This window comes from Patiria miniata, unplaced genomic scaffold (genome assembly GCF_015706575.1).
Source record: "Patiria miniata isolate m_02_andy unplaced genomic scaffold, ASM1570657v1 HiC_scaffold_29, whole genome shotgun sequence".
NCBI classification, from domain to species: Eukaryota; Metazoa; Echinodermata; class Asteroidea; order Valvatida; family Asterinidae; genus Patiria; species Patiria miniata.
Window position 1 is genome coordinate 9,993,203 of NW_024037068.1, and position 15,587 is coordinate 10,008,789.

General features: G+C 40.7%; 1 protein-coding gene across 1 annotated transcript; it reads left to right on the forward strand.

Moving 5' to 3' along the window:
- Positions 1-2,493: 2,493 nt before the first annotated feature.
- On the forward strand, positions 2,494-15,088 carry LOC119735933 (synaptotagmin-5-like). Its single transcript, XM_038209889.1, has 7 exons — positions 2,494-2,675; positions 6,163-6,529; positions 6,795-6,898; positions 8,151-8,357; positions 8,983-9,103; positions 10,266-10,414; positions 10,810-15,088. The coding sequence occupies exons 1-7, from the start codon at positions 2,511-2,513 to the stop codon at positions 10,963-10,965; spliced, it is 1,269 nt and encodes a 422-aa protein (XP_038065817.1). The 5' UTR covers positions 2,494-2,510; the 3' UTR covers positions 10,966-15,088.
- Positions 15,089-15,587: the final 499 nt, after the last annotated feature.

Below are 15,587 nucleotides of genomic sequence, written 5' to 3' on the forward strand. Positions count from 1 at the left end.
ACTGGTACCAGTGGAAAATATAATACTATTTTTTTTTCTGTGTACTTGACGCCTACTCCTCGGTTGGCAAAGTACGTATGCGCACAATAACTGCTTTTTACCAGTTCCCGTTAATAATTGTACTGCCGAATACACTGAACACTGGAAGATTTAATTATGTGAAGGCATGATGCATGCACAGAGCTAAATAAATCTTGCTAGATAACTAGTATTGGTCCACGAAATCCTCTGCATTGTTGTCTGCGCGGTTTTGCACGGTTACAATTTGCGTAAAACAAAACAGAACTGTAGAAGATTACAGATTGTTTGACGGCAGTACTGTCAAACATATTTAAGGAAAAATACAACAAAAACAAAAAGTAGCAACGCAAAAAGTGCGACATACAGTTTTATCTTGTCATATTTTATTACTACATTAGCATTGTATTCAAGGGCGGATCCAGGGGGGCCAACGGGGGTAATGCCCCCCCCCCCCCAAAAAAAAAAACATTTGGGTTTTTTTTATTTAAGTGACGTCGCAATAAAATAAAAATATACGCCACTAACTTTCCTCAAAAAAATTGGTCAGAAATTGCCTCAGATCGCAGCACAGAGCATCTAGAATCAAAAAAAAATTCGGGGCCCTTAAGCGGGCCCCGAACCCCACGCCGTAATTTTTTTTTGACCAACTTTTTTGGGGGACTAAAATTTTTCTTGCCCCCCCCCAAGAAAAATTGTGTTCTGGATCCGCCCTTGATTGTACTAGCTCAAATGGGTACCCACTGACATTGATGATTCATTACAGAGCATAATGGTGAACATGTCTTTTTTGCTGGTTAAAAGTAACCAATACCAATAAATTAGTCCGCGATTGCTTCCGATGACGCGAGATGCGTAATCGTAGAACCGCTCCATCACCTTCACCGGTAGTGATACCATAGAAGCCCGTTCCAAAGATCATAAATTCTGCTAATTATAATAATAAAACGAGTATTTCACACCCAAGGGATCAGATCTGGATCTGCACTGACCGTATAAAATTACACGGAGAACCATTCACTATATACGATAATTATCTTTGGTGGCTACTCAAAAAGAAGTTTTCGTTTCCCAGCCGAATTTTACTTTCCTCAATCTGATTTGTTTCCATCGCATCTTTCCACTTTGCAGAGGCCTATTATTGTGTGCGTTTTGAAAAGACGTATATTGCTGATGTTTTTCTTCGATTGCAAAATGCTTGGGTTTCGAAATCCATTTGTTTCCATGCCTGCCACGTGACATTTTGGTCGAGTGGTTTTCATCGTTTGCTTTCTCTCCATTAAAATAACATTTTGTTCAAATCAGCCACCCGCATTTTTGACGGCTTGGAGCTGTTACGCCAAACTGTCGTGCATACTAATGGTCTTTCATAGCAATCGCTTCGCCTGAGACCGTTCCCTTCATTTTCATACGCCACGGCGGCTCTCGCCGGTGCTTACTGTGAAAACATTCTCATTCTGAGTTGTGTTTTTTGGATAAGCCAAGACGTTTATCTTTTGAGTTCAGACCTTATCCAACTACTTGGTGGGTTTATTTTACCCCTTCGGGCGGGAAAATAAAAAGCCGCCAAAAATGGGACATTGTGGATTGACAACACTATCCCCTCGTATCGTATAAACGTTTGCTGCGTCATCGTGCACTATCAACGACTGTTTTATGCGTCGAACCGCCTCGGGAATGTGACTTTGGTCACAGCTAACCGTGTTCTATGATTGGGATTTCTTGCAAATAAAACAGCCGTTCGGGGTACTGACAATGATTCCAGGTCTCATCTCTCTATGAAATGCATTGGTTTCGAGGCTGAGCCCCATGAGAATATTTTTGCAAGCATGCATAAAAAATCATGGTTTTTAAAATAAAGAAAAACTTAACATCATTTTTCATAGTATACCTACCTGGTGTTACATGTACAAGTATTAATAGGACCTCACCGGTAGGTTTATGCGTATAGAGGCGATGATCGTGCGTGTCTGTGCATCTTAACGCCTTCCCAATGAAACGCTGGGTACAAAACTGTGTTTTTCTTGTTTGATTATGTCTTTCTTTCTTAAAATCTTCTCGCCCGCAAACGGTGTTTTCATTGGTCATAGTCTATCGTATCCTGTCCATTTACCCGTTCTCTCTTCGTTCACGTGTTTATTTTTAATTTCCTGCTTTTTTGATGTCGTATATTGTGAAGCACAAACCTAAGACGTCATTCGAGGCTATAGTTCCCGGCGGAGCAATGACACGGGTGTCACAAATTGCAAAACGCTGCAGCTTCTTCGTAAGAAAAGGCTGTGCAGGGACATTATAAATTAGTACCAATACCGGGGTCTTCGATGCTTTTTTTGTTGTGTAGATGTAAAGGAACAGCCAGAACCCAAACCGCTTAAATTGAAATTGCTTATACTGTGGGGAGATGCTAAACTCTCTTAAAGTCCGTTCAAACAGATGAATTGTTTATTCACCGCCGATTTGTCCTTCCTTTGCAGTTTGAGTAACGAGACACCATGGTGGCTGTCTTGGTGATCGGCGTGGTGTGTGGGGCCGGTGCAGCCCTGATGGTCGTGGTGCCCATGATCTTGTACAAGTACACCAACTGCTGCGCCAGCTGCAAGAAGAAACACAAAGACCACGAAGCCCAGAAGAGTGTGGCCATGGCCAAACCAACTCAGGTAAACATTGAGATGTAGCGGTCCAACACAAGGTCCCCGTACGAGTTTGAGGTATCCGCCATTTTGAAACAAAAGCGAGGCTGTACTTGCAAAACAAAGACTTCTGCTTCATTGTGACGTAAACATTGAGATGTAACGGTCCAACACAAGGTCCCCGTACGAGTTTGAGGTATCCGCCATTTTGAAACAAAAGCGAGGCTGTACTTGCAAAACAAAGACTTCTGCTTCATTGTGACGTAGGTTTGTAAGAACCCATTCAACTTGCCAGAGGCAGATGCAAAAACGCCTGGTTTTTGTGACAATACACAGTTCTCCGAACGCTGAATTCTTTTTCCTTCAAAATTCCGAGCTACCAACATAATAGCTCAAATCTTCAGTGGGTTGCATAACAACTAATATGTATATGTATATAATATGTATATTTTGAGAAACAGGGAAAATATTTGCACATTTTGTTTTGTCTCGAAAGTGACTTCCGTTTTCGTTTTTGAATCGCGCCCTCTCGTGCACAATCCGTAAAACAATCAGCACTCGGGACAAGATTCTCTCTCAGTTGTTCGCTCGTACTCACCGCCCATAGGGCGGTTGGAAGGGCTGATTTCTTAGGGATGCATGACGTAACTCTTCCGAGCCCCCAATTGGATAGAATTGGTTCGAACAGTAACAGGGGTCAACACTTCTGCCTGCGCATGACACGTGCGCACAGAATGTACGTGCATTGATAGGGAGAGTAAGCCGCCCACTAATGCTTCGCGATGGCTATTCTTTCTTTACAAAATTGTTTGAAAGAGATTATCCCTTCCCAGCACCCTGTTTTAGGGCGTTGGGTAAGAGCGAAATTGGTTTGTTGTGGCGCTGTGGTCTAAGTGGGTGGGTACTCCCTGCGGTATTAAACGTGAATCTTCAAATCTACACAAGCACACATTGTGACACGCGCTCACTCTTTCAAAACTTCCTTCAATGACCATTGTTTTCTTCCGAACGAAATCGTTTCAGGAGATGTACCACCTCTTTTTCACTCTTTGTGCGCGGTTTTTCAGTAGATTTGTTCCTGGGCAACCACCAATGTTCCTACGTGCCTTTAACAAAGATAAATATCATTAAAAAAAAAATAGATGTAATGGTTGTGCCTTTTTTTTAATCGAAAAGAGAGAAGCCTTCGAAACAACAAGCTTTCATCTTTATCCCCGCTGGCAATGAAACAGCCAGTAGAAATTTCATTTATTTTAAAGCTCCGTGGCCCTTCCCTTGTCTTTGTATGTTTTTTCGTCGCCCATTTGTGCTTTTCGGATTAATTTGCCTCCAAACGCCGACGAAGTTCTCAGCGGCCGTGCCCGATAGGAATAACATGCCAATGATTAATTGTGCAGAGATTGAATTGAAATACGACGAGATAAAAATAGTTTCTATCTCCAGAACCCTGGTACCTAAGAGATTATTTTCCCCGCAAAGCTAGTTGCCTCGTTTTCTGAAGACACATCAATCTTTCTTTTTTTACATCTCCTTACAGCATTTTTATTCTTATTAAATGCGAATATAATTGGAAAGACGCACTATTTCTTTGATCTGATGTTAAGCCAAAAAAAAAATAATCGGTCTCTGGTCAGACCAAAGTTCCGGAATTGACGCGACGACGCGGCTTTTGTTTGTATTTTTTTTTTCTTTTTTTTTTCTTCAAGCTTGGATTGTACAGACAAGGTGGGGTACTATTTTGCTTTTATGGTGTCCTCATGTACATTGGTGTCCTCCATAATTTGCCTTGGTGCTCTCGATCATTTGCCTTGGTGCAATTTCCCATGCCTTGGTGCTCTTTGGTAAAAAAAAATGAGGAGGTGCGGCAATAGAGGGCGCTGTTGGAGCTACCACGGAACATTTTGGGAAAAAAATTGACGCGCATGATTAAAATCGACGCGCGCGCTGACCAGAGACCGACTTATTTTTGTTTTGGCCTTATCGTCATGCTCACTATTTACAAATTGGAGTTGCTTTGCTTTGCTTCTTTTGATTTAAATATTTTACTAAAATTACTGCTAATTATGGCATTTACATGTAAATACATGATTTGAAAAATTGCGTTGCGAGTGTTATGACCTCTAGTTAAATTATCTACAGAGTGTCCCCCAAAAAAAGCTGTGCAAGCAGATATCCTTTAATTTCTCAAAAATGATGGAGCATATTAATCACACTCTTGTGTATACATATTCAGTAAACATGCCATGGATATCCGTTCATGCGAACCAGACATCTAACAGATTATAAAAGGCTATGGGTTTTTCACCCGTTCCAATGGGATGAGATATATACACAGTTAACTACATCGGAGTGAAAGGCCCATGACAATCTGACGCACTGATATCACTAACTGTGTAAATCCCATTGGAATGGGTGGAAATCCCACAGCCTTGTACAATCTGTTACATCTCTGGTTTGCATGAACGGATTTCCATGGTAGTTTGACCGATTATTCACAAGAGTATAATTAATATGCTCCATCAAGATGAAATACCCATGTTAAGTTGTTTGAGAAACTCAAGGATATCTGCTTCCATAACTTTTTAGGACACCCTGTATTTGGACATAAAATAATATTTTTTCCCTTCAAATTGCAATATGTGCCCCTATTCATTCTGGGATAATTCATTTCCTTAGGACGATCAGAATAAGACAAATTAAACAAAAATATTGTAACAACGGGAAAATGTCGGGGATATTCCCTTGCGACACCTCGAGTGTTACTTAAGCAACACGTCTAGAGAAGGGGAAATTCACTCCCTCTGACTATCAGCTAGAGGGCGCTCTTTCGTCACTCTGTTTAACTGAAGATTCCTTACGAAAAAATAGATGTTATGCCTCAAGATTTGCTGTAACTGGGTACAATCATATGGAATAAATTGCATTTACCGTTGAGAACCATAACTTCTCTAACCTCATTCAAATCTGAACCACGTTAAACATTCAGTCAGTAATATTTCTGCATTTATGTGAGTATTTTTTTTGTCGCTGCCTTCACTGATTATACAAATCTAAATCTGTGCTGACTCACGGATTAAACAAACTTGCCTGCCGTAATAATGAGGAGCCGGATGGGAATGTTCCTGTTTTTCTCACAAAAAGTTTTTCCGTAATCAGCGAATGTTGAAATATAATTTGAAAATGTCCAAATTCTTGGTGTTTACTTAGGCTAATTCACCTTGGGCCTTTAGGAAAATCTGTTAGCGATGTCCTTTCAAACTGTACATGTTTCTTTGTAATAGTTGTACAATGTTTATAATGGTTGCTTTACAATCATGCAGTAATCCATATGGTTTTTTTTACTTCATTGTTTTGTATTGTATTTGTAATGTATTGTATTTGTACACGTTTGTGGTCATTTGTAGTGTGTATGCAGGGCCCCAATGGAGACCAGTTTTATTTTAAACTGTTTGGGCATACCCTGGGTAAAGAAATGTAATAAATAAACTGTTACGATATCCTCTTCAACTTGTAGGAGTTTTACATCCCATCGGAGAAGGTTCCCGTCCAGCCAGGCGTGGTGACCGTGCAGGGCCAGACGCCCCTGGGCTCGTCCCGTCCGGACCTCCGGAGCCAGATCTCCCACTCGCGGCAATCGCTGGTGGGTACGGCGGCCAGCAGCGAGGCCGACCGGCGTAGCCTGACCAGCGAGTCCAGCATTGGCGGTTCCTTCGAGTCGGACATCGGGGCGGTGCAGCCCGAGCTGTACGCCCGGACCAACGAGGTGTTGGTGCTGAAGGAACAGGTCGATACGGCCAAGAAGAAATGTAACCGCGGACGGTTGCACGTCAAGCTCAAGTACGATTTCAACACCTCAGATTTCGTTGTCCGGCTGATTGAAGGTAAAGAATTTTTTTCACGAGACAAACAAGTTTTGATCTAAAAAGACACTTGTAGACATAACATGGTGGACGGCATTTAATAAACAAGCGAGGAAGTCCAAATAATTAGTACGAAAGCTATCAGAGGAAGAAACGGCATATGCCTTGAAAAGCTTCAGGAGCAAAGCGAGACTCATTAACTTCAAAATGTTACATCAGTTCATTCTTTAAAACAACAATTAATTCGTGAGTCTTCTCGGTTGTATTGTTTTTTTTTTCCATTTAGCTGAGAATCTTCCCGCGATGGATTTCGGCGGAACGAGTGATCCGTACGTCAAACTTTCCTTGGAACCTGACCGTGACAAACGAATCAAGCAGTCAAACGTGCAGGTACAATGGATTCTTTGTTTTGCATTCTATTCTGTCTGTCCGTCGGTTTCTGAGATTTTGTTTGCTTGACTTTATCTGGGATTATTCTTTGTTCATGGATGTTAATGCTTTTGTCCATTTCTCAAGTCCTGTCGATTTTTTTCTCATTGTTGTGTCTCTATTTGAGTATTCATCAAAAGACAAAACAGAGTTGGAGAATAACTGAGACAGACGTATTTGTGTATCATGTTGTCCTTGAACTAATAATTTATACCAGTTGGCCAATTTTCCCGAACGCCAACAAACACAAGCTAGGGCATGATATTGTACTGTACGTTTTAACATAGACATAAACAGTGATCGGCTTCGATAAAAATTAATGAGCCAACTTCTCCATGCATTTCTCCATGCTGGCTTTTTAAATCAACAAGGCCGTGTTTGTTCAACAATTCTGCTGGGTATTCGCAATGGCAAAATGTTTTATTTTTCCAGTTTTACTACATTAACTCTACCAAGATGAAATGCCTTGCCAATCCGTACGAAATATTTGGCCCCACTTATTTATCATCCCAATCGTTTTCCTGTTTCGACCCCACTTGGGGACTTCGTGCATAAGCAGCCTTCAGCCATAAAACAAACAAGCAAACAAACAGATAGACAAATAAACAAATCCTGTGATCGATATGGACTCTGCGTCTTACTGTCGTGCGTCCGAAGTGAGATGCGTTCGTCTCACGTGCCAAGATGCTGCTCATGATGGGAACATGACAGTGTGAGTATTGGAGACGTAGGCTGTGTGGATTGGAATATCTTACCGGTCACATCATTAATGTGTTCGCTTATTTAACGAGATCCATGCATCTCACCATTTGTACGCGTGATTACCGATGGTTTTGCCGATAAACCACCGGCGGATTTATGCATTTGCCAGGGTGGAGGGGCGGTCTTCCTTTGTGGCGTCAGACCCGGGAGCATATTGAACGCATTATAGTACTGACGTTGGTAGTTTTCAGACCTATATAAAAGGGCGTCGTCGCAACTGTAAGTTTTTCGCTCGGGGGCGTTTGCCCCTTCCCCCTGAATTCCCGAGTGTAAATAACCACACAGAACGGTATAATTTTCCGAGCCGCAAGTTCCCCGTACCAGCATGGGTGCGCGCACGCGTTAAGTCCTGCACGGATTCCACAGGACGGTCCATCTTATGTCGAAACGCTCAAAACAAACAGCAGACATTCGATATTAATTCCCTCCTTACTTTGTTTTGTTTTTTTAGAGGAAAACTCTGAATCCAACTTTCAACGAGAGGTTCAAATTCCCCATGACGTTCGAGGAGACGCACACCAAGACGCTTCGGATGAACGTCTTCGATTTTGACAAGTTCTCCAGACACGACGCCATCGGTGAAATCACCATTCCCCTGGGAGACATAGACGTGTCTCGAGAAGTAGACGTCTGGAGCGATCTAGAGGACCCTCAGGCGGTATAAACCAACTCACATTTTGTGTTATGCATACATGCATGATAACCTTTGCTTAATGATATTTCCAAAGGCCGTATTCGCACCTTTTGGTAAGCATAGACAAACAGATTATGCCTAAACCTGTGTTCTGGTTAATCCTGTGTTCTGGTTAATCATAGCTCGACATTATACCTTCATCCGACGCACGCTTGTCGACTATTTGGAACCAGCTTTTTAGACCGATGTTGGTTGCATCACTGGTGCGTAATCTACACAGTAGATTACGAGGTTATATGATGAGCTTTTATGGTGATTGTGACCTGGTGTGACGGAGCCCAGGTGTATATAAATGACAAAATTATAGATGCTTTTACGGATAGACCGGAAGTGTGCGATGAAGGAGTACGGTGCATTGCATTGTGGGACATGCGATAAGAAAATGATTTCATGCAGCGCGAACTATATCCCTCAGTGCAGTGCAACATTGTATCTCAACTGCACACGTCCGGTCTGGCAGTAAAATGTAAAAGGGTCCTTAATGTTCCTTATCAAATTTGAGTACTGATATTTATTTTTGATTAACTCTGAAGTCGACAATTCCTTCGTGTATGTTCATTTGCGATTATGTTTATGTCTCTTATTCCAGAGGCACGGTAGTTTGGGAGACCTTCTGTTCTCCATCAGTTACCTGCCGACTGCAGAACGCTTAACCATCGTCCTCATGAAGGCGCGGAATTTGAAAACTATGGACATCAGTGGTAGCGCTGGTAAGTTGACTGAGATATAACAAAAACCCAACTCTTTCGGTAAGCTTCTTGTGCATTGGAGACTATTAAGCGAAATAAGGAAAACTGTCGCTTTTTGTTTGGTCTTGAGGATGCCATTCTAAAGGTCTTGAGCAAAGTGTCTGTAAAGAACACCATTTTGGGTAATGTAGACAGATGTGAATCGAATTTAATAACGTAAGTTTTAATTGCTATTGCCAAAAATTATATTTTTACAATTTTTTTTTTTTTTTTTTTAGTCAAGTCACTGCATTGCTTCGAAGTCCGGGATTTAGCGCCCTCACTCGCTCAAAAATTAGGCAAAATTCGTTTGTGTTTATTAGCAGGGCCGCGTTTTGGCGGCCCTTGACCTGGATCATGCATCTGACGTCACAGCCATGACGTGAAACACGTTTCCAATGCACCGCGAAATAAAGTTGAACGTGACGTCACTTTGTAAACAAACATGGCGGTGAGCAGACCATCATGACCACCATGGGAAGACGAATGTTTTTTTGTGAATTATGCACGATTAACAAGCAAAAGTCGGGCATGCAGTTTCCAGTATTTTCCCTCGGCAGAGTAATAGTGCATCAACTTTACCCAACCGACTGTACAAACCCACTGTTTGAATCCCTTTTGGGCTAAAAAAGTAACGTTGTCTGCTAAAACTTGTTTACCTTTCCGCCATCTTGAAACGTAAGTGAAGTCTCGGTTCAAATTTGGTCAGAACAATGATGTCATTTCAGTGTAACCGAAGCACCAAAACGGCCCCTAGCCAGAAACATGTTTTTCGGTCACAGCGCCAAAACGTGGCCCTAGATTCGCTTGGCGTCTTATTTGCTTGGTCTAGTCGTTTAAACTGCTGATGTGAATCAAGGCAGCAGAGGGCGCTGCCTATATGAATGGAGAGTCATTCTATTTTTCCAACAACGTACAGCTCGCTGAACGCAAAGGCTTCGCGTGACGATAACTTGACAGGGTCCGCTTTCTCTGAACAGCGCCCCCAATTATGAAACAGACAGAGCGAGAAAAAAAACTGTGATTCTGTTTTGATATTCCACAAACATTCTGAAACCATCTGAAACCATCTGAAAACTGTGTACAGCAGTAATTATTAAACGACCAACCAATAGATTTTTCTTTGTTTTGTTTGACATTTTAGATCCGTTCGTCAAGGTAACTCTTATACAAGGAGGGAAAAGAATCAAAAAGAAGAAAACCACGGTCAAAAAGAACACCTGTGATCCGGTGTGGAACGAAGCGATCATCTTTAATGTGCCGGCCTCTGCTCTGAAAACCTGCTGCTTAGAGGTATTGTATCGTTGCATAAAAGGAAACTAAAACCACTGATATTCTTCCTCCCTGAGGCTGTTTGCTTACAAGGGCGGATCCAGGGGGCCAACGGGGGAACGCCCCCCCCCAAAAAAAAATATCGAACCCAATTTTATTTTATTTTTTAAGTGACGTCGCAATAAAAGCAGGCACTGCGTACCCACCATCTTTTCCTAAAAAACTTGGTTAAAGTGGTCAGAAATTGCCCTTAATTCGGGGCCCTTAAGCGGGCCCCGAACCCCTTGCCGTAATTTTTTTGACCCACTTTTTGGGGGACCACAAATTTGTTTAGCCCCCCCCCCCAAAAAAAAAGAACGAAGCCAGAGATAAACACATGGCCTATTTGATACACCGATTGTTCTATTCCCCGACAGGTAATGGTGGTGGACTACGATCTTCTGGGCCAGAGCGGGAAGATGGGGGTGGTCCTGGTGGGGGGAATGTGCTCAGGACTCGGCAAGACCCACTGGAACGACATGACCCAGTCCCCGAGGAAGCCCGTGGCCATGTGGCACACACTGCAGGATTGACGTTAGGAACATTGTGGCGGTGGCAGCCTCGTCATTAGTGAGACTTCCACCAAAAAGTTTGTTGAAGGGAGTTAGATTCAAGTACATTGTACAACTACCGATGTTATCGAGAATAAAAAAAAGGACCAAGCTTTAATAAGGCAGTTCACCCAAGACTGCGGTTTGTTGTAGTTTTTAAAAAAAATGAGACCATTTCTCTTATCAGTTGATTTGGGCCACACACGATTACTCCAATCTTCTAGTGCTTCCTCTGCTATAAGCATGACGAATCAATTGACATTTAAATGCAAAATAGAACTTGCCAATATCATAAATAACACGTACCACGAAAACTATCTTAACTGTCTGAAAAAAATAATCCAATCCATGTGGACAACAGTATAGTAATACATATATGTACTGTAGTATGGATAAGATGTGCAAAATACGTTTTAGCTGACGGACTTTGTGTATCTTAACAATACCCCCTTACTTTTTTTGGGGGGGAGGAAACAAATCTTAGACTGCTGCTTTTAAATAACACCTGTTCCTTGGAATTATTGAACTGCACGAACAGGCTTATAATTTTTTTAATGAAGATATGCTCTCGACAGAGGGCGCTGTAGGGGTAACCAGAGTTCCAACCACAAGCAAAGCGAACGCGTCAGCAGATTGGACCAAAATGCTGCACACCCTCTTTAAAATGGACTCTTTTGCGGTGTCCACTTTAAACGTCACTTTAACCAATCAACTTACTCGTGCCTGCGTACGTATAGGGCTTCGACCGGAGAAATGGTTCAGTTTCCAAGAGTTGGTCCACAAAAATGCATTGAAATAATTATGATTTGTAATGAAAAGAAAATACTACTTCGACATGATGACCTTCTATCATTGCCGTTTTCCATTCGTGCAAAAAAAATCGTCGCCGCTGGTGATTTTCTTTACACAGTCAAAAAGACCATAGAGCACAGAAAACACAATTTGAGTAAAATTTGTATTTTAGAAAAGTATGTTTGATGAAACGGTTTAATTCCTAATTTAAATAGACTTCAGTCGCTCTTTAAATTGACGGTTTATGTTCTGAGAAGCCGGTTTGGACTCAAGATTTATTTTCCCTTACAACCCTGACAGAAATAAAAGAGAGGGCGCCAGATGTTGACATCAGTTCTTGTTTTGTAGGCGTGAAGGCATTACCATGTAACTGAGTTCCTTCGCGCGCTGTGCAGTACGCTTATGCGATGGTATTGAGTGCTAGCCCGTTTCTGCTTGTGGTATAGATTTTATTCACGAATCGGCCGTATTTAATTGAAGCGAGGTAAACTCTTCATTTTTGGAATATGCGAATGGAAATGAAAGCAATGAAATAAAATTTCATTACAGATTAATACCAGTCTGCTCTCTGATGAATAGTTAGCAAAATTGTGATTAAGCATACCCTAATGTTTTAAGCCACATTGAAAAAAAAAATTAAAGTGAGGCTTGGCACGGACTCCAATCTTTAAAAAGTATGGCACCATCCAATTCAACAGTTTACTATGTATACAATTGATTCAAGGAACACGATCAGAAATGGCTTCCTCGCGAAAAAGGTCCATACCTATTCTGTATTCAAACAGAATTTCCTTGAGTTTTTGGTTGTATGAAGATTTTTGCAAGAGAAATATTGCCCGCGAAAAGCTTTAGACAGGGCGCTCTCTTTAATCAGCCGGAACCGAAATGACGGATAATAACACATACGGACCTAACAAAAGTTTCTGTCTGTTAGACAGGATCGTCTTCAAAGGCTCTGTTCGGTGAACTTGAACTGTGGTTCGAGCCGATATTTGTGCTTCTGTGAACTAAATTCACCGTGTTTGTAAACTTAATTATCGTAATGTATGCACGCTTTAATGTAAGATTTTTAAAGAGAGTATTTTTGTAACAAGATTCGTATGTATATGTGACAAATGGTGGATGTTTCTGGGCCATTACTACAAGGCTAAAGGGTTCACTTTGGAACGCAATAATGGTATTAATTGTCAATTATCAATTTCTATATGTGGAAAATATTAAATTAAAGAGACAGTGGTCAGGGTCCGATGTGATAGAGCACGTACTAGATCAAGTTGTTTACTCATTCTTCGTCATTTACTTAGATTGTATATTTTTTGGTAAGCATGTGCTGACTTTTGTCTTTTCCATCATGAAGGGTTGATGACGTTTCACACAATGCGACTACGTTGATCAGCCATTCTTCTGTTTGCATATATTTGAAATAATAGTGTAAAAAGTTAGTGCTTTAGATCAGCTTTTATGGTATGCAAGTCTTACGTATAGAATGTTCCCGGCCAATTTGATAATATCCCTGTTCATTTTAGGCCACGATAAAATCAAGAAATAACTGGTTATAATATTGTTAAGTGTAATCAGATTACTAACCCTTTAACTCGGGTTCCTGCTAACAATTGTTCTTGACCATGCATAATTGAATTGTCTATTTTTTGTGGTTTCAATCGAATTTTTTATCTCCGGTCGAATCATGCTTCTTGGTTGCTACTTTTTTTCCTTTTGTCATGGCTTCCATTGTTTGATTTGTTTTTTCCATTTTGGAAAATTCTTTAGGATCAATTAGAATATTTTCGTCTCATTTACATTTTTTGTTGGCCTATATTCTATTTTTTGTTTCTTACTAATTGTTTTTTTTTCCCGAAGAGCGGTAAAGAAAGCAGTGGACCTGACACGTTTTGAGCCAATATCAAAAAGTAACACATTATCTTTGACGTGATAGGGGGAAAAAACACAGTCACCCCTTCATACATAATACAGGGTGGCCTAAAACAAATTGCACTGTTTCAGAGGCAGATTTCTCAAAATTTGGGACACACGTTGAAATTAATTAAAAGGTATTCCTAAGCTACACAATCTTGGTGGTGTTTGGTGAAAGCGGCGTTGAAAATAAAGCTGAAGTTAAGAAATAGCGGCCATTTACAGAAAATGGTCGAAAACTAGTTTGTCCAACTCTGTGGCAGTCATGTAGATCTCATTTTGCTGTTCTTTTGTGCACGTTGACGTTGTGCTACATGTATTATGTTGACTATCATATCTCGTGTGGACAAACTAGTTTTTGACTATCTTTCTTAAAACCATCGCCATTTCTTATATTAGGCTTTATTTTCAGCGCCGTTTTCTCCATACATGTATACTACGAAGATGCTTTAGTTTAGGAATATCTGAAAACAATTTTAACGTGTCTCCCAAATTTCAAGAAATTTGCGTCTGAAAATGTGTAAACTTTTTTGACCACCGTGTAGATTGAGCTTTGTATGCGGCTAGGAAAATGTGTGCAAAGAAGCTGTACCATATTCTAAATCTTCATTTCTCATGTAGTCCTTATTGTTTTTGAAGAGTTCTTGAAGTACACACGGAGTATTGTGGCACATAGAAATGCAGATACTCGCCCTTTGGATCGTAAACATGTATCTTGTGGTGGAAGTGTATATTGGGCCAATTGTCGCACCAAATGGAATGAGTATAGGTGGAATTTGATTGGGGACGTAATGAATATGTTCTACGAATACTAGGCCTATAATATTGAAATTGAATGGTTTTTGGTTCAAGTTCAATTAAAACGGTCAAGAATTCAATCAAGGTAGAACAAAATCTGGAAATCTAAAATAATTATGTTGTAACCAAATTATGAAAGTTTATTGATGCTATCTGTGTGTTGTTGGTTTCCCTTCGAAAAGATATGGTTATCCATATTTTTCAGAATCGATTTAACGATGTTTAAGTAGTTTGGATGTATGTTATATTGTGACTAGTAATTGTGTTGATACTGATAAATAATTTGAATCATAACTAATGTAAGTATATAACTACTTGTAATATTTCAGAGCTATATTTAATTATAAAAATGTATATGAGATATTTAATTATAAATAATTACCAGAGTATTGTAAATATTGGAAAGTTCTAAGATGTATTTAAAAAAAATTATGTAAAATCACTTTATATTAGATTATATTAATCAACTTGTTTTATTAAATTATGATAACATTTAGTTATAACACATAATCGTTGTTAACACATCTGGGTGTATTTTGGAAGACATGGTGCGTGTTACTGTTACCTTTGATGTCAATAACACATGGATTTGAAATTCTTACTTCTTGTCTCCGAGCCCCTTCTTTTTCTTATCAAGGTTTTGTTAATGTAATGTAACCCTAACCCCAAGCCCCCCCCCCCCCCTTACCCACCATCACACTCCCTTTCATCTTCGCCCACATTGGTCTGTCCCCTTATTCATCCCTCGTGGTATGTCCCCATTTTACCCATCCTTTGTTCGTCCTTCCATTCCATTCTCTGTGATCTTCACCTACACTGGTGTTCCCCCCCCCCTATTTTAATCCCCCTTGGTCTGTCCCATATTTAATCCGTCCATTGTTCGTTCTTCTTCTTCTTTCCCTTCGATCTTCACCCACATTGGTCTGTACCCTTGTTAATCCCTCGTGGTCTGTCCCCATTTCACCCATCCTTTGTTCGTCCTTCCAGTTCGTTCTCCGTGATCTTCACCTACCCCCTCCCCCTTGGTCTGTTCCCGGTATTCGTCCATTGTTCGCTCTCCCACTCCTTTCCCTGTGACCTTCACCCACATGACATTGGTC

What these genes read in the sequence shown, in the direction of transcription:
- LOC119735933 (XM_038209889.1), top strand. Translation starts at nt 2,511, where the DNA reads ATGGTGGCTGTCTTGGTGATCGGCGTGGTGTGTGGGGCCGGTGCAGCC. An exon ending in TCAAGCAGTCAAACGTGCAG is followed by an intron (nt 6,899 to 8,150) that starts GTACAATGGATT and finishes TTGTTTTTTTAG; the next exon opens with AGGAAAACTCTGAATCCAAC. An exon ending in ATCTAGAGGACCCTCAGGCG is followed by an intron (nt 8,358 to 8,982) that starts GTATAAACCAAC and finishes CTCTTATTCCAG; the next exon opens with AGGCACGGTAGTTTGGGAGA.